Genomic DNA, 23,693 nt, shown 5'->3' on the forward strand with positions numbered 1-23,693 from the left:
TATTTCGCTGGGGATTTTTAATTTGTCCTTTGTCTATTTTTTTAAATGCATTGCCAATTCACCGATCTATTCTTTTTCTTTTTTATGATATAAGTATTTAGAGGTATAAGTTTTCCTCTACTACTTTTATTGTATCACATGGGTTTGGATATAGTTTCTCATTATCATTCTCTTTAACAAATTGCTTATTGTTTCCATGACTTGTTCTATAACTCATGTATTCTTTAAAATTAAGTTATTTAATATTCAATTAATTCTTATTTTGTGTTTCCATGTCCCTTGTTATGTATAACTTTATTGCATTATGATATCGAAAGGATACATATATATTTCTGCTTTTCTGCATTTAAGTATGAAGTGTTTTTGCTCTAATAGACGGCCAATTTTTTGTAAAGGTACAATGTACCACTAAGAAAAAGTGATATACTGTTCTATTCCCATTTGATTCTCTCCAGATAGCTATCATATTTAGTTTATCTACTATTCTATTCATCTCCTTCACTTTTCTCTTATTTATCTTTTGATTAGATTTATCTAGTTCTAAGAGAAGAAGGTTGAAGTCCATCATTATTATTGTTTTACTATCTATTTTCACCTCTAACTCATTTAGCTTTTCCTTTAAAAATTTGGATGCTATAACATTTGGTATATATAGGTTTAATACTGATAATGCTTTATTATCCATGGTACCTTTTAACATAATATAGTTTCCATATTTATGCCTTTTGATTAAATCCATTTTATCTTTACTTTTGTCAGATATCATGTTTGTTACTCCTGTTTATGTTTTATTAACTGAGGTACCGAATATTTTCCTCTAGCCCTTTATTTTTACTGTGTGTCTCATTTTAAAATGTGTTTCTTGTAAACATATTTTTGCATTTTGGTTTTTGATCCATTCTATAATCTGTTTCCATTTTATGAGTGAATTCATCCCATTCATATTAAAATTATAATTACTACTTCTACATTTCCCTTCATTCTATTTTTCCTTACTGCTTTTTCTTCTTTACTTCCCCTTTAGCCCTATCCCTCCACAGAAGTTCAATTTCTTATAACCACTGTCTCTTCAGTCTCCAGCGCTTCTAAGACTTTCTCTCTTAAACTCTGCTCTTGCCCTTCTTGCTATATAAGTCAACACCTCCCTTCTAATGGTCCTCCTTTATTCCCTTCTCTTTGCCTTCAAGTTCTTATTCTATCCACCTTTCCAACAGTCTCTCTCCTATCCCCCAACCCTGGCCTTTTATTTCTTAATATTAAGTTCCTTCTAAGAATCCCTCCTGAAAGTCCCTCTCTTATCCCCTCCCTTTACTCTCCTATTTCTTGATATGTATTCCTTTTTAGTAATCCCTCTTTTATCCCCTTGCCCTATTTTCTCTTAATCTGCACCCCTCCCCTTAGTTCTTTATTCTTTTAAGGGGTCTCTTACTCTCACCTTTATCCTATCCCCTCACCCTTTTATTTGTCTGTAAGTGAAGAAGACTTCGACATTCTATTTGGATGTGTAGTTCCCTCTTTAACCCAGATCTTATGAGAATAGGTTTCTAGCACTATCAACACTTCACCCCCTTCTCCCCATCTCCGTAACAGTTCCTCCTCTCTTTTTATGAGATAATTGTTCTATTTTACCTCTTTCTACCCTATTTTATTATTTTTTGTCTCTTTCCTTTATTTTCAACTTGACCTCAAGCCTTCTATTTATATATGCTTTTTCAAACAACCCCCAAAATGATATCATTCTTAAGTTGCAAATAACATTTTCCCATCTAACAAGAAAAACAATTTGATCTCATTGAATCCCTTATAACTGATCTTTCATGTTTACCTTCTCATGGTTCTTGGAGATCAAATTTTCTACTAAGTTCTGATCTTCTCCCCAAGAATAAATGAAAGTTCTCTAGTTTATTAAACATTCATTTTCCCCTGTATATTCAGAGATTTTCTGGTTATGTTATTTTTGGTTGTAAACACAGCTCCTTTAGTTTTCAAAATCTTGTACTCTGTGCCCTTCATTCTTTTAAGGTTAAAGATGTTTTGTATTATTTTGACTGTCACTTCACCATATTTAAATTGTTTTTTTTTATCTTATTATTTGTTCTTCTTATACTGGAAGCTAAGGAACTTAGCAATGATGTTTCTGTGACTCTTCATCTTGGGGTCTCTTTCTGGTGGTGATCAGTGTATTCTTTTTTTCAAAATCTTGAACTTCTGTCTTAGAATTGATACTAAGTATCAGTTCCAAGGCAGAAGAGCAATAAGGGTTAGGCAATTGGAATTAAGTGATTTGCCCAAGGTCACACAGCTAAGAAGTTTCTGAGGCCAGCTTTGAACCCATATGCTCCCAACTCAAGGCCTGTAATCTATTCACCCTGCTACCTAGCTGCTCCTGGATTCTTCTAATTTCTTACTTCTACTTCTAAAATTTTCCTTAATAATTTCTTGGATTATATGACTAAATTCTTTTTTTAAATCCATTATTAAATATTGGTTCTAAGACAAAAGAGTTGCAAAAGTGAGGAAATTGAGTTTAATTGACTTGAGGATCGTGCAACTAGGAAGTGTCTGAGGCCAGATTTGAACCCAGAACATCCCAACTCAAGGCCTGGCTCTCTATGTACCTACCTGGCCCCTTAGTCTGACAATTATTTTATTTTCTCTCCTCAATCTGTTTTCCAGGTCAGTTGTTTTTGTGATAAAATGTTTCAAATTCTCTTCTAATTTTTCATTCTTTTGATTTTGCTTTGTTATTTCTTGTTGCCTTAAGAAGTCATTAGATTCCCCTTCGCCAATTCTAATATGTGATGAGTTTTCTTCAGTGAGTTTTTGGATTTATATCCAATTGAATGAACTTTCTTTCATAATTTTATTGCATTGCTCTTATTTTTTCCTAACTTTTCCTCAACTTCTCTCATTTAATTTTAAAGCCCTTTTTGAGCTCCTCCAAAAACTCTTTTAGGCCTTGTAATCATTTTATATTTCTCTTTGATGTTTAAAAGAAGGTGTTTCAAGTTTTCTCTCAACTGAAATTGAACCCTGGTCTGCTGTTACCAGTGGCTGCTGAGAAGCCAGCCCAAAGGGAGAAAATTTCTGGCTTCTCCAAGAACTGGCTCAGAGAAGCCAAAGAGGAAAGACAGATATACAGAGAGATAGAGAAACAAAGACAGACAGTAGAGGGCGCAGGAGTCCCAACGACTGAATGATATGAGCTAGAGGGGAATAAAACCCAGGCCTTTCATGCAACAGGTTTTCCTTTATTGAGAATAGAGGTCCAATGAATATATGATTTTATCAAAGAAGCATTACACCATTGAGAGCCAATCAGGGATCATAGGCATCACATCAGAATGAGCCAATGGAATGAGGAGAGGGAACCATGCCGGTGCAAATTCGGTCCTACACAGAATACAAAGGGTTTTTTTGGTTTTGGCATATATGTGCCTAGGAAGATACAACTTCAGTGTCTCTTGCCTAAAATAGCACTGGACTGAGACCAGAACTTTGAATGGGTATGAAATTCCAGAGGGGAGGCTGCTGCCCAAACAGTTGCTCCCAGTGCTCTTTGTTGGCTTCATTGGTGTCCACCTCTAGGATACAGGTTCCTAAATTAAGCTCTCAAAGTGAGGCTTCCCTCCAGAACAGTGTCCTCCAAGGCTTACTGGTTGTTGCTTCTATTATATTACTTAGGAAGTATTTGCACTTCAATCACAAAAGAAGGTGACCAAGGATGTCAGAGAGCTTCCTTTTTAGGTGCCCTTGGCTGCTCTGCTGTACTCCATACTTATCTATTTCTTCTCTTTAAGAGGGGACTCTGCATTCTTTTTTATTTTGAGGGAATTTAGAGAGCAAGATAATCTTAAACCCTATTCTTCCATCTTCCCACACTACTTTCTGACATCTATTTTAATGATTAATCTAATGAATATATTTAAAGAATATATGTAAAGAACCAAAAGTTTGCTCTCTTTTCCAATTATCTAACCTCAGATATTTAGTAGCTGGGAGACCCTGGGCAACAAACATCACCCCATTTGTCTCAGTTTCCTCTTTTGTCAAATGACCTGGAAAAGGGAATGACAAATCATTCCAGTATCTGCCAAGAAAAACCCATATAGGGTTACAAAAAGTCAAACATGGCTGAAAAGACTAAGCAAAAACAACATGAAATTGAGGCTCAGGAATCTAAGTGGTTGACCACAGGTCTTGGAAGGAGAAAATCTCAGAGGTAGCTCCTGTATGATGAAGGTAGATTCTCTGTGATAATATCAACATTATTGCTTTTCCTCCTGAAATTATAGGATTTTTAAAAAGTATATATGTAACAGTGACCACTTCGGCCCTATTGCCTAAAGGCCAGAAGTGTTGTGTTTCATCCCTCCTCTATGATTTTGCAGAGATGGCCACGAGGCTCCAACATTGTCCCTGGGCTCTGGTGATGCTGGTTGTTTTTGCTGCCTGCCTCAATTGTGCCAAAGGAGGGAAGCTACTGGTGATCCCTATGAATGGCAGCCACTGGTTCAACTTATAGGAAGTGGTCTAGGCTCTTAGTCTGAAGTTTAGCAGAGTCTGAATAAGAAAAAAATTTCACAGGAGCAAATGTTCTCTCTTATATTGCGGAATTTTAACTTCCTAATTTACAGCTTGAGAACTGTAAGCAATTCTGAGTGGGGATGGTGTCAGGACCCTGGACAGCTGCCTTCTCTCTTAGTTCTAAGCTTCTATCTGTTCTGTGTGGACATTACCCTCAGCTTTGCCTAAAGTGAAATAAGGGTATTACTTACTTGGAAAAGTAGAGATCATTGTGCCCAAGAAAGTACAGAACAATTCAAGGAGTTTATGCAGAAAGATTGGGACAGTAACAAAGAAAGTAAAATTATTCCCTCCATAAGGGGGAGCCCATGCAACATTTACCAATTGTTATGAATAAAAATGAATCTTGGAGACTTGACACTAAATTATAAGTATTTATTGGCAAAGAGAAAGAATAGAGAAAGGAGGAAAATAAAGCAGCCTAACTTCCCAGCATCTCCTGTTGTGTTATTTCTGCTTCATCAGGACCTAGATTTTCCATCTGCCCAGCTAACCACATGGTCAGGGCAGACAACTTAAGGTCAGCCAAGGAGAAGACCTGAGTTGAGAAGGGACTGGAGTCCAGAGACCAAGTTCCCAGATTCCCAGCCCTGTGAGGTCTCCGCCAGGCGGTTGTCACTTGCTAGAGAGGGCTTGCATACAGCCTGGACGGCTGGGAGAAAGCTCCTTTCACGAACCCAAAAAAAGGCAGAGAGAGTGAGCTCGCCTCACACATTGGCTTTTCAAGCTCAGTCCAAACACTCCCCCAAGATCCTCCAATTGGCCAGGGTTTTGCCTCAGTTTCCACACATCCCATAACGTGACTTCCTTTGGTCAGGGATCTCGCCTGCAGTGCTGGCAAATTAAGTCCCGTGACTCTGTGACCCCCAATTATGGAAGACTTCTAGCATCTGCTGTCCTCCTAGATATTTAATTTACACACAACGCCTGTGAAGATCGTGGCACCAAAGTATTATTCTTTCTTTCTTTGTTCACATTTGTCTATTCATTTTTATATGTACTTAATCTGACAAATATTTATTATAGATTTTGAAAGAAATTGATCGGGTCTTATAATTAAATTTCTGAACATTTCTGAAAAGAGAAAATAGGGTTGTCTTCCATCTCTACCTCTCTCTTTTCATTTTCCAGGCAGGATCAGTTCACAAGCATTTATAAAGGGCCTCCTGTGTGCCAGACTCTGCATTAGGTGCTGAAAATACAAAAACAAATGTGAAACAGCTCCTGCCCTCCTCCTCCTCCTCCTCCTCCTCCTCCAGGAGCTCATATATATTATAACAGGAGAGACAACATGTGTATAACTGAGTGTCACAAGGTCATGTCAGAGGGGAAGTCACAGGTATACAAAATCAAGAACCCTAACCCTAACCTTTTTGGGGATGGAGGTTTTTCCTTCCTCAATGACTTCCATTTTTATTCAAAAACTCTAACAGCTCATAAAGGAGACACATTATGCTGACTGACATGCAAATGTACGACTAGTCCAAAGTAGAGATGAGACTTGGTCAGCTGATCTCCCACATCAGAACAGGTGAATGAGATCCACCTGTGGCTTGATCCCAAAGAGTAATCAAGGCAGGCTCAGCAGAAAATTCAATGGTTAGACTTCCATAACACATGTTAGTAAGGAGCCCCAAGTCACTGACAATGAGAACTAAATCCATTCCCTGGATTGCTCCCAGCAAAGCTTCCTCTCCAACATGAACATCGTAAAGATTTGACTCTTGGGCAATTCAATGTTTCTCAATCAGTCTTTCTCAACATCTCAGGACCCACCATACGTCATAAGACCCTAATGTTTGACCAACAGTATATCCTAAGAGATAAGGAATTTGTGGAGGAAAGGAAAGGTCACCCAGGAAGAGATTCATAGGAATGAAGACTATTTTTGCAATGACACCAAGCTGGGAGTAATGTACCAGAAGAATCTTTCCATTTGGTCCCATAATCTATAAGATGCCTTATAGCAGTATGAATTTGCCTTCTGTGTTATACTTCAAAATAATATGATAATAATCATGATGTACCTGCCAGCTGAAATATGTCCTATCAATCTTAACTCTATTCAATCCATCATCAATCACTTATCCCCTAAAAGCAACATGAATTGAGGAAATACTAATCGAATTAGAGTAAGGGGATTACATTTTCTTTCAAAACTCAAACCCACATATTACTGGATCACAAGCCAGCTCGTAACACTTCTTTATTTGGCCATTGAAACAAAAAAGAGCCCAAGAATTTGCTCAGCTGTAGCATTGAGTGATTCTGTGCTTTTTCACAAATCTCTTGACAATGCCCACTTTACAGGCCACTTTTACATGGATTTCCGGATCCCCAGACTTCCTCTTTAGACATCTCTTGTATATATCCATAGGCCCATATGTTGTGTTTATCAGTAGGGTGTCAGCTTCATGAGGTAAGAATTCCTTTCTTTTTGTGTTTGTATCCTCAGTACCTTGTTGTACATAGCAGGGAACACACAAATGCTTTATGGAATCATATAGATAAGAAAAGGCAAAAAACCACAGACTATAGACTAATTAGGAGGCTTTTACAATTGTCCAGGCAATATGTGAAAAGGGCCCTGACCAAGTTGGAGGCTCTGGGAGGGGAGATAAGAGAATAAATGTGAAAGATGATATGAATGTGGACTCCATAAGACATGGAAATGAATGGATATTTGGGGCTGGAGAAGAGGAAAGACTCAATCCAAGCTTGTGAATCCAGGTGAATGGAAGGCTACTGCTGCCATCAGTTGGAATGAAAGAGTTGGAGCAGGAAGGGTGGTTGTTGGGGAAAATATAATGAATTATGTTTCACTTGTAATGCCAATTCAATTCAGAAAACACTTCCTCATAAATTACTATACAGAAGACATAGAAGAAATGTGGTAGAGTTGATAGAGAGTTGGCCTTGGAATCAAGAAGGCAAAGGCTCAAGTCTTCCTCTGACAAAATGAACTATAAATTGGGACCTCATTCCGACCCAGAAAGTTGAAACATCCATAAGAGCACACAAGAAGGGAAGTAGACACTTGGGTCATAAGACCATTTCACTTTCTCTTTATGATACCTGAGCACATATGATCTCAGACACACTGGTTAGACTTCTAGGGAACAAACAACAAAGAAGGAGGAGGATCACATGCCCTGGAACTTACAAGTGAACATCAGATGATTCTAGAGGCTTTGGGGTTATTCAAGAACAAAACTAAGAAATAAAATCGAAGAGGAAGAGAGACAGGAGGAAGGAGAAAAAGAACAGAATATGGGAAGGAGAATTACTGAAAAGAAAGAGGGGACACCAGTGACCAATGTAGCTGGCAAGTCAAGACAGATGGGAGCAGAAATGACATCATAAAGGAGTTAGTTAAGAACTTAACAGGGAGTAAATGAAATCTGGTCATTGGAGAAAATGATCAGATAAGGCATGAGAAAAAAAGTTAATAATGAGAGGAAGAAACTAAGTTCTTCAGCAAGTCCTCTTCCTGCTGCCTCAGTTTTCTTTTATGTAAAATGGGGGGGGGGTGGATGAGGAATTCTACATCACATTCCACCTCAATGTCTATGGGGCTATGATATTGAAGTACAAGTATTGTCGAGATTGGTTTGCTTTGGGCATATTTTGGGGCTAGAGGAAAAGAGACCTGTGGAGAGGAAGAGAGAGACTGATATTTTGTTTAATAATTAATCTAAGGGAGTCAATCATGTAAGTGAAGAATCAAAAGTTCATTCTCTCTTCCAATTACCTTTCATCTCATCGAGTTAGTTCCTTCTGTGACTAGCTTAGGATAAAGGACACAGTTATCAAAACTGCCAGACTGTGATAGGGAGCAGGGCAGAGCACCCAGACCCTGCTCTTTCCTAAGGATTCTGGACTTGGCAGAAATGGCCTCGGGGCTCCGTGGTTTGCCCTGGGCTCTGGTGAGGCTAGTTTTCTGTGCTGCCTGCCTGGGCTTGGCCAAAGGGGGGAAACTTCTGGTGATTCCCGTGGATGGCAGTCACTGGTTCAGCATGCGGGAAGTGGTCCAGGAGCTGAGTCTGAGAGGCCACGAAAGCGTCGTCCTGGCGCCAGAGCTGACCGTCCACATCCGAGAGGGGCCGTCTTACACTTTGAGGACTTTTCCAGTCACTTTCAGCAAGGACCGTTTCCAAGAGCTGCTACACAATAGTTCCCAAAAGATCTTTGAATCAGAGCCTTTACTGAAGAGGATTTTCGATGGGATGGCAACCTTGAAAACCCTTTATGAGATGAATTTGGACTTTTGCACAGAATTAGTATATAACAAGGAACTGATGAAATCCCTGGAACAAGCCAAATACGATGTCATTTTAACTGACCCCGTCGTTCCCTGTGGAGCAATTGTAGCGCAGCACCTGTCCATTCCAGCCGTGTACTTCTTGCATGGACTCCCATGTGGTTTAGATGCTGAGAGCACTCAGTGCCCCAATCCTTCTTCCTACGTTCCCAGATTGGCCACGGGGAACTCAGACCGGATGACGTTCCTACAGCGGGTAAAGAACATCCTGTACCCTTCACCCCAGAATGCCGTGTGCCTAATGTTATTTTCCCCTTTTGCACGGCTGGCTTCAGAACTCCTTCAGAGAGACCTGAGTATAGTGGATGTTCTGAGCCACGGATCTGTGTGGCTTATGAGGTCCGACTTTGTGATGGATTTTCCCAGGCCAATCATGCCAAATATGATCTTCATTGGAGGTATCAACTGTGCCAGGAACAAGCAGCTGTCTCAGGTTGGTGTGTGATATGTTGGTCAACATTGTAGATGCCACCCAGTAGGTTAATTAGCATAGCTCATCTTTTAAGAGAAAACAGGGCTATCTTCTGAATTCATCCCCAAAATGAACAATATTGTTATAAGCTCTCAGAAATTTCCTGAACTTAGTACAGGTAAGTCTCTAACTTACTAGAAATTAGAAGTGAGAATAGAGAGGGCAACAGTTGACCGGCAAACAACTTTTGGCAGTGATTTCATTGTGTTCTCATTAGTTTTACTACCCAAGTCTTTTGGATGAAATCAGAAGACCTGATGCTAGTCTGGGACCTGCTGCTGTCTAGCTCAATGGCTTTAGGCAAGTGAGTTTACTTTGCCAAGTCAAACTCCTCTCCCTGCCCAAATGAGCCCATTCCATCCTTTCTTCTCCAGCAGATGGGATTTTCTACCATCCCTAGTCTTTTCCTAATCTTCATTCTCCCCCTCTCTATTGCCTACTTCCTTATTGCCTACAAGTGTGACCACCTCTACCTCTTCCCCCAAAAAACCATCTTTTGCTCTTTGTATCCTTGTGGATTATTATCCTGTAGCTGTCAGTGGTTTTGTGGCTGAGCTCTTTGAGAAGACCATTCACAGCACAAGCCTCCTTTCCTTTCTCTCACTTAATTCTGGAGTTTGGCTTCCAAAGGTATCTTTCAACCCAAATTGCTCTTTCCAAAGTTACTAAAAACCTTGTCGTTGCCAAATCCAATGGCATTTTCTCCATCATCATCCTTCTGGACCCCTCTGAAGCCTTCGACACAATCACAACACAAACTTTTTCTCCTTTGTATGTTTTTTCTAGGTTTTCATGACAATATTCTCATCCCTTACTCTTGCACTGACTCTCTGCCCCTCCGCCAAAGCCAGTTTTCACTGCGTCCCGTCCCCCGTCTCCCCGACCACCCGCTGCCTCCCAAGTCTCCTTCAGGCAAGCAAGATCTTCCTAGAAGTTAAGAAAAAATCTTTTTTAAAAAGAGCCGCTCTCGATAATCCTCCTTTTTATCTTCTCTTTTTGGCATAACTCTAGTATAACTGGATTTAGCAACTTCTTGGATGTAATTCCAAATTAGTTTCCGTAATTGTGTACCCGTTTGTGGATCTTCAGGCGATTTCATCAATGCGTGAATATTTGTTATGCATGAGTTCCCTTGGATTCATGAGCAAAATTCAACTCTCCCCGTCCACAAGGATCCTCAGGCTTCTGGGCATTCGCGAGAGACACACTTTCCTTATGTAGGAAAATATTTGGAGATTCTGTTGAGGTGGTGGAAATCTCAAATACGCCACATGGAAAGGTAGTCTGTGAAGGGCCAGAGTATAGGATTTCTGCAGTCCTGTCTGGCTCAGAGTCTCTGCCTTTGTATGACTGAACAACGTTTGAGAGATGAATGGGCGGTTAACTTTTGTAGGATCTCGGCAGGAGAAAACTTCAGGAGGGAGCTAAAGATTCTCTGTCCACTGCTCAGGGACAGGAACTTTCTAATATGCAACCCGGAGCTTCCCAAGTAGTTCTGAAAGTGGTGGAGCCCTTCAAGACAGAATTGCAAGGGAGAGGTCCTTGCTGGGTTCAGGACCTGGGACAGCGGCCCTTCTTCCTGCCCATTCAGTTTGCTTCTATGTGTTCTGTGTGGACATTGAGCCAAATAGGGAAGCAATTGTCCTGGGGAGCAGGGGAGGTGGTGACATCTAGCAGAGAGGAGAGCAATCCAAGGAGATTTTCCATACAGAGCAGGAGAATGGCTGCAAGTCAGGCAGTCCACAAGCATTTAGGAAGTCCTTACTATGTGCTCGGCATCATGGGAGCAGCTGAGAAGAGATCCCTCCATAAGGAGAAGTCCATTGGGCTTTTGCCTATGCACGAGTCAAGTCCCAAATGTTATTCTTCACTGAATGTTTGTATTTGGACAACTGTTTACGTTTCTGTTGAATCTGAGGCATAGTCACTATTGATTCTGCAAGAAATGCGCTTTTTCTTCAAATTCACCTTTCTGAACATTTTGGTAAAAGGGCTCTTTTACCAAAGGACAGCATGGCCCTGCCCCGGCCTCACCTCCACAGTCCATGCAGTGTCAGGCATCAGGAAGCATCTACTCGAATTTCCTCTCTATTGGGCACTCTGATAAGACTGATGATAGAAAGGACACCAAAACCCCGGCTCCTCCAATCCAGAAGCTCAGTTGGTGTTGACAGGACAATATGTCCATTTCTGAGTATATACAAGATAACTACAGAGTCCATGGATGATAATCTAAGAGGGAAAGGGCAGGATACAAGGGTCACAGCTTGGTCATAAACAGTGATCAAAGCAGGATTAGCATACATTTCAACATCTCAGCTTTCACAACTTCTCCAATAGAGGTGGGGAAGTCCACTGGCTTTGGGGACTAAACCAGGCCCCTCCGTGGCAGGCAGCGTGGATCCCCCTCTAAAAAGAACTTGCCAAAGCTGCTGACTTGGGCAGCTCAGATGTTCCTCACTCAGTCCCCATTCATGGCCCTAAAGGGCTCAGAGCTAACAAGGAACTTGGAGTAGGAAGAGCCTTGACTTTGAGATAGGTCTGAAAACCTGGGTCCAAATCCTGCCTGTGGGACACTGAACCGATCCCTTAACTACTCTGCTCTCTGCTTTCTCATCTTTGCTTGAGGATGGTGGACCAAGTTTCTTCCAATGCAAGTCTCTGATGCCATAGTCCCATCCACAGCAAAAGAGGTCCTAAAAGGGGGCCCATTTCTGGTCCAGAGGAGAAACAGAGTCCTATGGAGAGGGAGAAAGAGGCATTCGCCTGCTTAATCATTAATCTACAGAGTTAATCATACATTTGACACAGCAAAAGTTCACTCTCTCTTCCAATTATCTTTCATTTCATTGATCCATTCCTTGATTTCTAGATAAGGATGAAGTGGGCAGTTATCAAAACTGCCTGCTTGTAACAGAGAAGTGGGCAGAGTTGCCAGACCTCGCTCGCTCGCTCTCTCTTAGGGATCCAGGGCTTTGAAGAGATGGCCAAAGGGCTCCAACACCTGCCCTCGCTTCTGGTGGGGCTGGTTGTCTGTGCTGCCTGCCTGGGCTGTGCCCAAGGGGGGAAGCTGCTGGCGTTCCCTATGGACGGCAGTCACTGGTTCAGCATGCGTGAAATGATCCAGGAGCTCAGCCTGAGAGGCCACGAAAGCATCGTCCTGGCACCAGAGATGTCCTTGCACATCAGAGAAGGGCCGCTTTATACTCTCAGGACCTTTCCAGTTGTTTTCAGCAAGGACCAGTTTAACGAAGTCCATAATGACGTAGACTTGATCTTTGAAGACGCAAATTTCCTGAAGCGATTCTTTGATGTAGCCAAGAGCATGAAGCTTTATGCTGACATGCAGCTTAGCTTCTGTACTGACTTGGTGTCCAATAAGGAGCTGATGAACTCCCTGGAGCAGGCCCGCTATGATGCCATTCTGACCGATCCTGTGAACCCCTGTGGGGCCATCTTGGCTCTGCATCTGTCTCTGCCAGCTGTGTATTACTTCCGGGAAATCCCGTGTGGTTTCTCAGCTGCAGGCACGCGTTGTCCCGTCCCTTCCTCCTATGTCCCGACGATGTTCACTGAGAACACTGACCAGATGACTTTCCCACAGCGGGTAAAGAACCTTTGGTATGCTTTGCCCCAGGCTGTGGCATGCCACGTCATGTATTCGCCCTTTGAAAAACTGGCTTCAGAATTCCTTGGCAGAGACGTGAGCAGAGTGGAAATCCTGAGCCATGGCTCTGTGTGGCTCCTGAGGTCAGACTTTGTGCTGGATTACCCCAGACCAATCATGCCCAACATGGTCTTCATCGGAGGCGTGAGCTGTGCCGACACCAAGCAGCTCCCGCAGGTTGGTATGTGGCGTGGACTTGAGAGTCCTGTGACTTGCTAGCCTTTCCCCAACTCAGAGGGGGCAGGTTTCCTGTTTCGGCCTATTGTTTCCAGGAGACAATGGATGCCATGTTCATGAGTCTCCTGTCAGTAGGTGATGCCAAGGTGGTGCCAGACGATTTCTTCCTAATCTGTGTGGAATTTCTTGACTCAGCAGAGCTTTAGGTTTGGACTGGAGAGGGACAAAGAGGTCGGCAGCTTTCGTTTTGACTTTTTGCCAGTCTCTCTTGATAGTGGGTTCTTTTTGTCTTCATTGTCTCTAGTTCTCCACTCGATACATCATTAGGAATCAGGAGACCTGAATTCTGGTCCTGCTTCTGCCAGTGTCAGGGTTGTGGCCAAGGCCCTGAGACAGCTGCCAATTCTCCTCATCGTAAACTTCTATCTGTCCTTTGTGATCCTTCCTATCAGCTTAACCTAAAGTGAAATGGGGGATTTGCTTACCTGGAAAGCAGCAGAGATGATTGTGTCCAGGAGAGTGAAGAATGATTCAAGGAATTTGTGCAGAAAGTTTGGGACCATCATGTAGAAAGAAGAGTTATTCTCTTCCTAGGGAGGAGTCCATGCAGCGTTTACAAAAATCTCTGTAGATGGAAACACCAACTCTTATACCTTATTTATCTTTAATAACAAAATACAATTTCTAAAGTTCTGAGTTTTTCATATGCCATCTCATTTGATTCTTACAGCAACCCACTGATGTAGGAGCTATTACTGTGCCGTTTTAACATGAGGAAGCTGAAGTGTAGGGAAGAGAAATGACTTGCCCAGGGTCACACAATTACTAAGTATCTGAAACAGCATTCAAGTTCTGTTTTCTTTTCTTTTCCTTCCAGTGATGTTTTCTATATCAAAGTTCAGCTCTCTGCCAGAGGCAAACAGTGAAGTCAGGAACTTCTTATCAAGTACTTTATGTAAAATCAAGGTTCTCTTTCTTTATCAGGAGCTGGCACTGCTTTGGTGTGGGAACTCCCTCTAATGCCCTGACAGTTTCTCTCTTACCTATAGTCTTAGATAGCACCTGGGACACTGAAAAGGGAAGCGTCTTACCCAGGGGTCAAGCGAATTGTACTCAGCAGAGACAAGGCTTGGTCCCAGATCTTCTAGCGTCAAACTTCAGTCTGCATTCAGACTCCGTTGCTGCTTTCCCTGGAAGCAGATGCCATTTCCCATCATGAGTCCTTTGGAGTTGTCTCAGACCACTGTATTGGGGAGAGCAGGGAAGGCATTCACAGTTCATCATCATGCACTCCTGCTGTCCCTCTGTAGAATGTTCTCCTGCTGCTGCTCACCTCACTTTGCATTAGTGCAGAGAAGTTGTCCCAGGTTTCTCTGAAGCCATCGTGCTGGTCACTTCTTGAAGCCCAACAATATCCCACAATAATCACATCACAGGTGTTCAAGGAAGACTAGTGCCTTTGGTGTGATGGCTTGCCAAGCCTTTTTCATGGACACTCCTGGGATGTCCACTTGCCACCCAGCTCTCACCTGTGGTTCCAAGAATCTGTTGCCTGTGGAGAAGTCCCACCCTGGAAAACTGTCTTAGCAGGCAGGCTCAACCAGGTGGAGGCCACCTGACAGGCCTTAAACCCATTGAAGAGTTGGGGAGTGCCCGCCACTGGCACCTGGAAACTTCCCCCAGTAGAACGGGCAGGTGAGAACTCTTTGTTCCAGTGACCCTCAAAGGGGCAGAAACAGGCTCTGTTAGATATTGTAGGAGTCAAAACCCTCCACTGCATCCTAGTCCTTTTGACTTTTGTCTTGTCACTGGACTATGGAATGACAATGGAACAAAGAGTGATGCCAGTGATGTTATACAAGACTGCCTCACTAAAACCCAATTCATTCAAGAGTCAGAAAATATCCTCCACGATGTCATTTTGGTTCTCTTTGAATATGAAGGATGACGACCAGCCAATGAGAAGCCAAAGGCCAGCCTTCTTTTCGCTCTTCCACACCACCTTTCCCAAATTCCATGAATTGTTTGAAACTAAAATTGTAGCCTGATTCAGGACTGGAGGAAGAGGGACTTTCTTCATCCTTGTTTAAGACAGTGATTATATAGTGAAGTCTTCCTGGTGAGCAGCCAAATCAGCTCCTGAGAGCAATTGGGGCACATTCCCAGAGTGTGAGTTAATGAAAAGAATTGTGTTTCGGCAACTGTGTGTGGATTTGGATGCTATACATTCGGTGCATACATGTTGAGTACTGTTATTTCCTCATTGTCTATACTGCCTTTTATCAGATGTAACTACCTTCCCTGTCTCTTTTAATCAGATCTCTTTTTACTTTGGCTTTGTCAGAAATCATGATTGGCACTCCTGTCTTCTTTTTCTTGGTTGAAGCCCAAAAGATTTTACTCCAGCCTTTTATTTTTACTCTATATATGTCTACCTGCCTCGTGTGTGTTTCCTGTAGATAACATATGGTAGAATTTTGTATTCTAATCCACTCTGCTATTTGCTTCTGTTTTATAAGCAAGTTCATCCCATTCACATTCAGAGTTATAATTTTTAGCTATGTATTCCCCAACATTTTGGTATCCTCTCCTAGTTCTACCTCTTCTTCTTATGGTATTTTGGTATATTACAGTATTGGTTTGTTTTAAATCAGTCCCCCTTATTCCCTCCCTTGGTTTAATACCCTTTCCACCCCTCCTTTCCCCTCCTATTATTTTTAATGCCTAATGGATTCCCTCTCCACCTCTGTTCCCCTCCCTTTAAGAACACCCCATCCCACTGCCCCACCTTGGTTTATCCCTTCTGACTTTATCCATAGGGTTAGATAGAATTTGATATCCTAATGGATCTAGCTACTCTTCCCTCTCAGCATTAATTCCACTGAGAGTAAGGTTTAAGTATTTCCTTTTATGCTCTCTTCCTCTCCTTCTTATAATAGTATTCCTCCCCTCCCTTTCCCATGCCCTCTTTGTGTGGTAAAGATTATCCTATTTTTCTTATTCCTTCAAGTTACTCTTGGTGCCATCTTCTATTTCCCCACACACACTTCCCCCCCCCCATATCATCTTAGACCATTTAGTACTCCAACCTCTCCTTATTACTAATTCTTCTAGTTACTATAATAGTGAGTACAATTTTTTTAGAATTACAGATAATAATTCTCCATATAGAAATACAAATAGTTTGATCTTATTGAAGCCCTTGAAGAAGGCACTTTAAAGGTAAGAGTTTTCTTTCTTTCCCCTCTCTTTCTTATTTACCTTTTCATGTTTCTCTTGGTTTTTGTGGTTGGATATCAAACTTTCCATTTAGTCCTGGTCTTTTCTGTGAAAATGCTTGGAAATCTTCTATCTTGTTGAATGTCCATACCTTCCCCTGGAAGTATATAGTCATTTTTTATGGGTAGGTGATCCTTGGTTGTGGACCCAATTCTCTTGCCTTTCTGAATATCATGTTCTGAGCCTTGTGGTCTTGTAGTGTGGGGGCTGCCAGATCCTGTGTAATCCTGATTGGTATTCCTTGATATCTGAATTGTCTCTTTCTGGCTTCTTGTAATATTTTCTCCTTAACTTGGAAGCTTTTGAATTTGGCTATTACATTCCTGGGGGTTGTCTTCTGAGGATTTAGTGTAGAGGGTGATCTATGGATCCTTTCAATGTCTATTTTGCCTTCTTGTTCAAGGACATTGGGGCAGTTTTGTTGGATAATTTCTTGTAATATTGATATCTAAGTTTCTATTTGTCTCTGATTTTTCTGGAAGACCAATAATTCTCACGTTGTCTCTTCTAGACCTGTTTTCTTGATCTATTAACTTCTCATTGAGATATTTCATGTTTCCTTCTATTTTTCAGTCTTTTGACTTTGCTTTATTAATTCTTGTTGTCTTGTGAGATCATTGGCTTCTAATTGCCCAATTCTAGCCTTTAGAGAATGGTTTTTGACTCTAATCTTTTAGTTTTCCTTTTCAATCTGGTCTATCTGGCTCTTCAAGGCTTCCAGCTGGTCATTTCTGGTCTTCAATTTGCTTATCAATTCATTTGATTTCTGAGCCTCACTTTCCAATTGTGAAATTCTTCCTTTAAAACTGTTATTTTCTTGCAAGATCTCTTCCATCTTTCTCATGATCTCAGATTTGAACTCTTCAAGATCTTGTGGCCCATTTTCATTTTTTGGGAGGGTTTGGATGTCTTTAATTGTTTGTTCTCTGTTTTCTGGGTTTTTTCTGTGCAGAAGTTATCAAGTGTTAGAGTTCTTTCTTAGTCTTCTTGTTTATTTCTTGGGCCTTGCTTGGTATCATTATCCTTTATCTGCTAGAAGTCTGAGTAGGGCAATCTGATTCTCTTTGTATGGAGTTAGGGAGCAGTTTTTGCCTGAGGCTACTTTGTGAGTCTCCTGGCTTCTCTGGGGATCTTCCTGGGGTCTCTGATCTAGCTGTTTTCAGGATCAAGCCCCTGTGGTCCTAGCCAGCTGCCCAGAGCCCAGAATTGGCCCATGCTTACTCCTCCACCTGAGGTTTTCCCCTGAGTCTGAGCATGCTGCATGCTGCTGCTGCCTCTCTCAGCCCTACTCCTGTGTCCAAGGTCTGAGTTCTCCAGACTCCTGGGGTCTCAGGTCTTGCGGATCTCAGGGGCAAGCTCCTAGTGATGCTGGTTAGCTACCAAGGAGCTAGATTTTTGTGCCCTGCTTGCTCTAATTCTGGATCAAAGCCTCTGACTCTGGTACTGTGGGTGGTGGAGAGTTGATCTGCTTGTGTTTTGATGGGAGCTATTTGTCCATATAGTGTGGAAGGGCCAAAATCCCATGTACCTTCAATACTGCGCCCTATTGTGGGGTCCCTTCTTTCATCTGGATTTGTTTTTTTGGCCTTTGGAGGTATGCTATATCAGTTGGTAAGGAGAGAAAGTCACCCTGTTTCTACTCTGTAGCCATCTTAAACCGGAAGTCCCTCAACAATATATTAGAGCATTCATATCCATTATGTTTATTATGACATGGAGTGGCAGAAAGAGACCTCGATTTTCAGACAGAAGACCTGAGTTTGGATCTGCATTTTGCTATTGTTGTGTCCTTGGGGGAAGCACTGCAGGTCCATGGGCCCCAGCATCATCCCCTGAAGAGCAGCTGGGAGGGAGGGCTGTGGTGGGTCATCCCAGGAACCACGGAATAAAAGGAATAGGAGACATTTATGCCCTCTTGAACTAACTCATCTTCCTTTTCTTTGCTCAATCCAATAATAGGGCAAGCCAGAAAGCTTAGGCAATCTTCCATCAGTTATATTAGGAGAGGGATGATGTTTCAGGCTTGGGCTACTTTGTTCTGCCCTGATCAGACAAATTCTGGATTATTGGGTTCTAGACACCATATCTTGAGGAGGACATTGCTTGACAAGCTTGAGATATTTCAGGAAAAGACAACCAGTCTGAGGAAAGGCCTCCAGATCATGCCACAGGAGAATCAGTTGAAAGAGCTGTAGCTGGGGCTTGGAACTGAGGCGACTCAGAGGTTAAAGAAGAATTGACTTCAAGTATTTGAAGGGATGTCTGTGGAAGAGGTGTTTGATCTGTTGATCTGTTCTACCTGACCAGAGAACAAAAGGGGAAGGAATGGGTGAAAGAGGCCCATTGGGCTGGAGCTCTTTAAAAAATATAACCATAATGAACAATATGGAAATAAGTATTAGTGATAACATTTGTATAACTCAATGGAAGGCTTATTGGCTCCAAGAGGGGGAAAGGAAGAGAGGAAGGAAAGAAAATGAATCACATAGAATTACATAGAATCCATGTAAACATCAAAAAACATTTTAAAGATAAAAAATAAACAAAAATTGTTACCATTAGAGCTTTCCAGGTTTGAATGGACTATGTTGGAGGATGGAAGTTTCTCCATAGGTGAGTTTTTCAGCTTCTCGAAGCCTCTATGCCACTTGTCAATTAACAAACTTATTAAACATCTCTTATGTGCCATGCTCTGTTGTGTTCAGGCATGGTTGAGACAAGTGGGCCACTCAGCCCCCTTCCAACCCTTGAATTTTGCAGATCCTTGCTTCCAAAGACACAAGGCCACCCCAGCCAGACTTCTAAAGAAGAAGAGCACTGATGTGATTGGTAGGGAGAGAAGGATGGAGCTGGAAGAGAGCTGAGCTACCCATTGCGCACAAGGCAGGAAGGAAACCAAGTTCTAGCCAAAGAGAGAGCAGGACTCCACCTAGGGTTTCAGTGCTTGAGGGAATTCTCTCTACCAGCGGAAGCTGGCACTTGCTCAGGAGCTTGAACTAGATAGACCACAAAAGGTAAATGACATGCCCTGGAGCCCAAAATGCGTATGTTTAAGAAGCAGGTCTGAAACCCAGATTTTACTGGATCAGAAGCCAGCTCTTTCCTTGCCACAGGTCCAAAAAGGGAGACTACATAAATGCTCAGCTCTAGGCACATGGCAGTAAATAATCCTGTATTTTTCACAAGCTTCCAGAGAACTCTTATAGTTGCACACTTAAGGAGCCATCTTTACCTGGACTTCCTGATCGCCACACTCTCTTTGGACACAATTTGTATATATTCATGGATCCACATGTTGGGTTTGTCAGTAGAGAAGGGAGCTTCATGAGGGTAAGAATTTCTTTCTTTTTGTGTTTGTATCCTCAGTACTCTGCCTAGTCAATTGTACATAGCAGGGCACCCACAAATGCTTGGTGGGATCATATTGATGGAAAAAGAAGGCAAGAGAACACCCACTGTGGATTAATTAGGAGGCTTTTACATTTGTCCACGCCAGAGGTGAAAAGGACCTTGACTAGGTTAGAGTATCTGTGAGAGGAGAGAAGAGGGTAGATATGATGGGTGAAAGGAATGTAGACTCCATAAGACATAAGAAATGACGGGGTACTGGCCTTGGAGGAGAGGAAAGACTCAATCGAAGCTTGTGAACCAAGGTGACTTGGAAGGCTGGTGCTACCACCAACAAGAGTGAAAGAGTTTGGAAGAACAGGAGCAGGCATTGGGGAAAATAGAATCATCATGTTTCAATTGTATTGCCAATTCAATTGAGTAAACACTTCTTAAGAAATTGTTATGTAGAAGACATAGAGTGTTGGCCTGAGAGTCAGGAAGGTAAGGGTTCAAGCCATCCTCTACACTAGAAATGATCAATTAGGACCTCTTTCTGGCTCAGAAAGCAGAAATGTCCTTCTTAGCAGACAAGAAGAGCAGCAGACACTTGGGTCATATGACCATTTCAATTTCTCTTTATGATACCTGAGCAGGTATGATCTGACACACGTGGTGTAGACTTCAGGAGAATCAATGACAAAGAATGGAGATGGGGGATCACATACCTTAGAAACCTCTAAGTGAGCATCAGCTGGTTCCAGAGGCCTTGGGGGCTTTGAAGAATGAAACTGGGACAGAAAGTCAAAGAGGAAGCCAGAGACAAAGAGGGAGAACTTGAGAGGCAAAACTCCAGGAGAGAAAGAGGGGACACCAGTTTCCAGTGTGACAGACAAGTCAAGTCAGATGAGAACAGACACCACATCATAACTGAGTGAGTTAGGAACTTAACAGGGAGTAAATGAAATCTGGTGCAGCCTAGACAGTGGAGAAAATGATCAGATAAGGTAGGAGAAAAAAGTTAACAATGAGAATAAAAAACCAAGTTCCTGGGCAAGTCCTCTTCCCTCTCTTTGCCTCAGTTTTCTCTTATGTCAAATGGGCGGTTGAATGAAGAATTCCACATCCCATCCACCTCAGTGTCGGTGGGGCTGTGATCTCANGTTTTGTGGCTGAGCTCCTTGAGAAAACCAGCCACAGCACAAGTCTCCTTTCCTTGCCCTCACTTAATTCTGCAATTTGGCTTCCAAAGGTATTTTTCAGCCAAAATTGCTGTCTCCAAAGTGCCAGATCCAATGGCGTTTTCTCCATCATCATCCTTCTTGCCCTCTCTGAAGCACTTTGACACAATCACCTTCTTCTCCTTCATATCCTTTTCTTTCTAGGTTTTCATGACAATATTCTCATGGTTGTCCTTCCTACCCGATTACTCCTTCTCAGCCTCCTTGGCTAGATCATTTTCCAGGTCATGCCCATGAGTGTCCTTGGCCTTCTTCTCTTTGCCTTTGATTCTATTCCACCTAGTGATTTCCTCATTTCCCATTCTTTCAGATATTTTGTCTATGCCAGCAATGGCAAACCTTTCTTTTATTTTAGTTTTTTAAAACCCTCACCTTCCATCTTAGAATCAATACTGTGTATTGGCTCCAAGGCAGAAGAATGGTAAGGGTGGGCAATGGGGGTCAAGTGACTTGCCCAGGGTCACACAGCTGGGAAGTGTCTGAGGTCAGATTTTAACCTAGGACCTCCCGCCTCTAGGCCTGACTCTCAATCCACTGAGCTACCCAGCTGCCCCCAATGGCAAGCCTTTAGATGCATGCTGAGCATCAACTCCCTCAGCGCCCTCTTATAGAAAGAGGATGGAGATAGCATTCTCATCGGGCTACTGGGCAGAGGGGCAGGTGGAATTTAAAAAAATTAAAAAAATATTCTCTAGGTTAGTGTTAGGGTTAGAAATAAATTTAGGGTTATGGTTAGAAACCAATTTAGAGTTAGGATTAGAAATGAATTTAGGGTTATTGTTAGGGAGATCACTGTGCTCCCCTCCAGCTCTGTTGCCTGTGACCCTCCTATCTTATCTCAGAAGAGTGAGAGAGTAAAAACTTCCATTGGGCCACTGTGCAGAGGGACAGGTCAAGGGAAAAGATGTCTTCAGGCCAGTGGAGAGTGGGAAGGGAGCAGTCTGGTCTCTGCTGTTTACTTAACTGTGTCATATTCTTGGCAGTCACATCATCCCATCGTCTTCTCACATGTTGTCCCTTTCAGCCCCAAGTCTGTAATCAGAGGATTCTGCAGTTCATTCTTTGCTCTTTAGATCTGTTTTCTCAGTTGCTCTCTTTCTTACCCTTCACCTTACGTAAAGGGCTACTAACAGCCAACCCTCCCTTGGTTTTGATTCCAACTCCCGAGAGCCACAAGGCATCACCAATGAGCTGGCAGCCTGGGGCTGAACAGATTTTTATAGATCGTTAGATGACCTCAACAAAAGGCTTCCTCTTTCCAGGACTCACAGAAGCAGATGGCAAAAAGAGCTTGCCACCAGAAGGTCTGAAAGTGTTGGGATTCCTATCATTGGAGAAGAATGCTTGCATGGATAAAATCATACGTTGACATAATCTTTGGCAATTTGAGAATGGAAAGTCATGGCATAACCTGCCTGCCATATCTTACTACCTTGCCATGGGAGGGCATTTACAATCCCCCATCCCTTTACCATTCTTTGGCTTTTAAAAGTAAATGCTTTGTTCTTTATAGTCTACCCTTTGTCGATAAGTGCAATCATGGGGCTGGGTTAAATATTAACTTGTTATATGATTCAATTGGCATAACATTGGAAGGAAGTAGATGAATAATTGCAGAGCAAAGATCTTTGGTCTGGAGAGAGGCAGCTTGTAGCAGGTCAGATTGAGGGAGAGATGACTGGAAGATTTCAAGCACAATGTTCCGTCGCTCTGGGACTCTTTCTTTGTGTGTCTTGCTTGGGTCTTGCAGAGGGGGGGAAGTTGCTGGTGATTCCACTGGATGGCAGCCACTGGCTCAGTATGCGCGGGATCCTCCGGGAGCTGCATGCCAGAGGGCACGAAATTGTAGTAATTGCTCCCGAAGTGACTGCTCTCATCCAAGAAGCCACATTTTACAAGCTCATTCGGTATCCGGTGCCCTACCAGAAGGAGGATATGGAGGCCAGCTTCCAATGGATTAGAAACCATGTCTTCGAGAAGTTAACATTCTGGGAGTACCTTTCTAGCACAATAGAGAAGATGAAAAATAGCTCCGATTTGCTTTTTACTGCCTGTTCCCACTTGGTCTATAATAAGGAGTTGATGACCCATCTTGAAGAAATGTCCTTTGATGCTGTCTTCACTAGTCCGTTCCTCCTCTGTGGGCCAATCGTTGCCAGGTACCTCTCTCTTCCTGCTGCCTACATTGTGCACGGGATGCCGTGTAGTCTTGATTCGGCCGGCACTAAGTGCCCCAACCCCTCCTCGTATATTCCTCGCAGCTTCTCTGGTAACACAGACCGGATGACTTTGGGGCAGCGCGTGAAGAACATGTTGCTCACGATGGCAGAGCTCTTTCTGTGCGATTTCGTCTATTCTCCATATGAGCGTCTTGCTTCTGAGCTCCTTAACAGACAGGTGACCACTATGGACCTTCTGAGCTATGGATCCGTTTGGCTGCTGAAAAGCGACTGGGTGAAAGAGTATGCCAGACCCGTCATGCCAAACATGGTTTTCATCGGGGGCGTAAACTGTGTTTCTAGAAAGCCATTGTCTCAGGTAGGTGGTGGATCCAAACGGTCTCCCTTTCTTTCGCACCTCTCCGTCCATCAGGTGCATGCTCGGTGCTTCGCTAGCCACTGA

The 23,693-nt window shown here is 42.6% G+C and overlaps 1 protein-coding gene across 1 annotated transcript; it reads left to right on the forward strand.

Moving 5' to 3' along the window:
- The first annotated feature begins 22,871 nt into the window (after positions 1-22,871).
- Positions 22,872-23,693, forward strand: LOC123246925 (UDP-glucuronosyltransferase 1A1-like). Its single transcript, XM_044675698.1, has one exon. The coding sequence runs from the start codon at positions 22,872-22,874 to the stop codon at positions 23,691-23,693; it is 822 nt and encodes a 273-aa protein (XP_044531633.1).

Source organism: Gracilinanus agilis, chromosome 4, assembly GCF_016433145.1.
Source record: "Gracilinanus agilis isolate LMUSP501 chromosome 4, AgileGrace, whole genome shotgun sequence".
NCBI lineage: Eukaryota > Metazoa > Chordata > Mammalia > Didelphimorphia > Didelphidae > Gracilinanus > Gracilinanus agilis.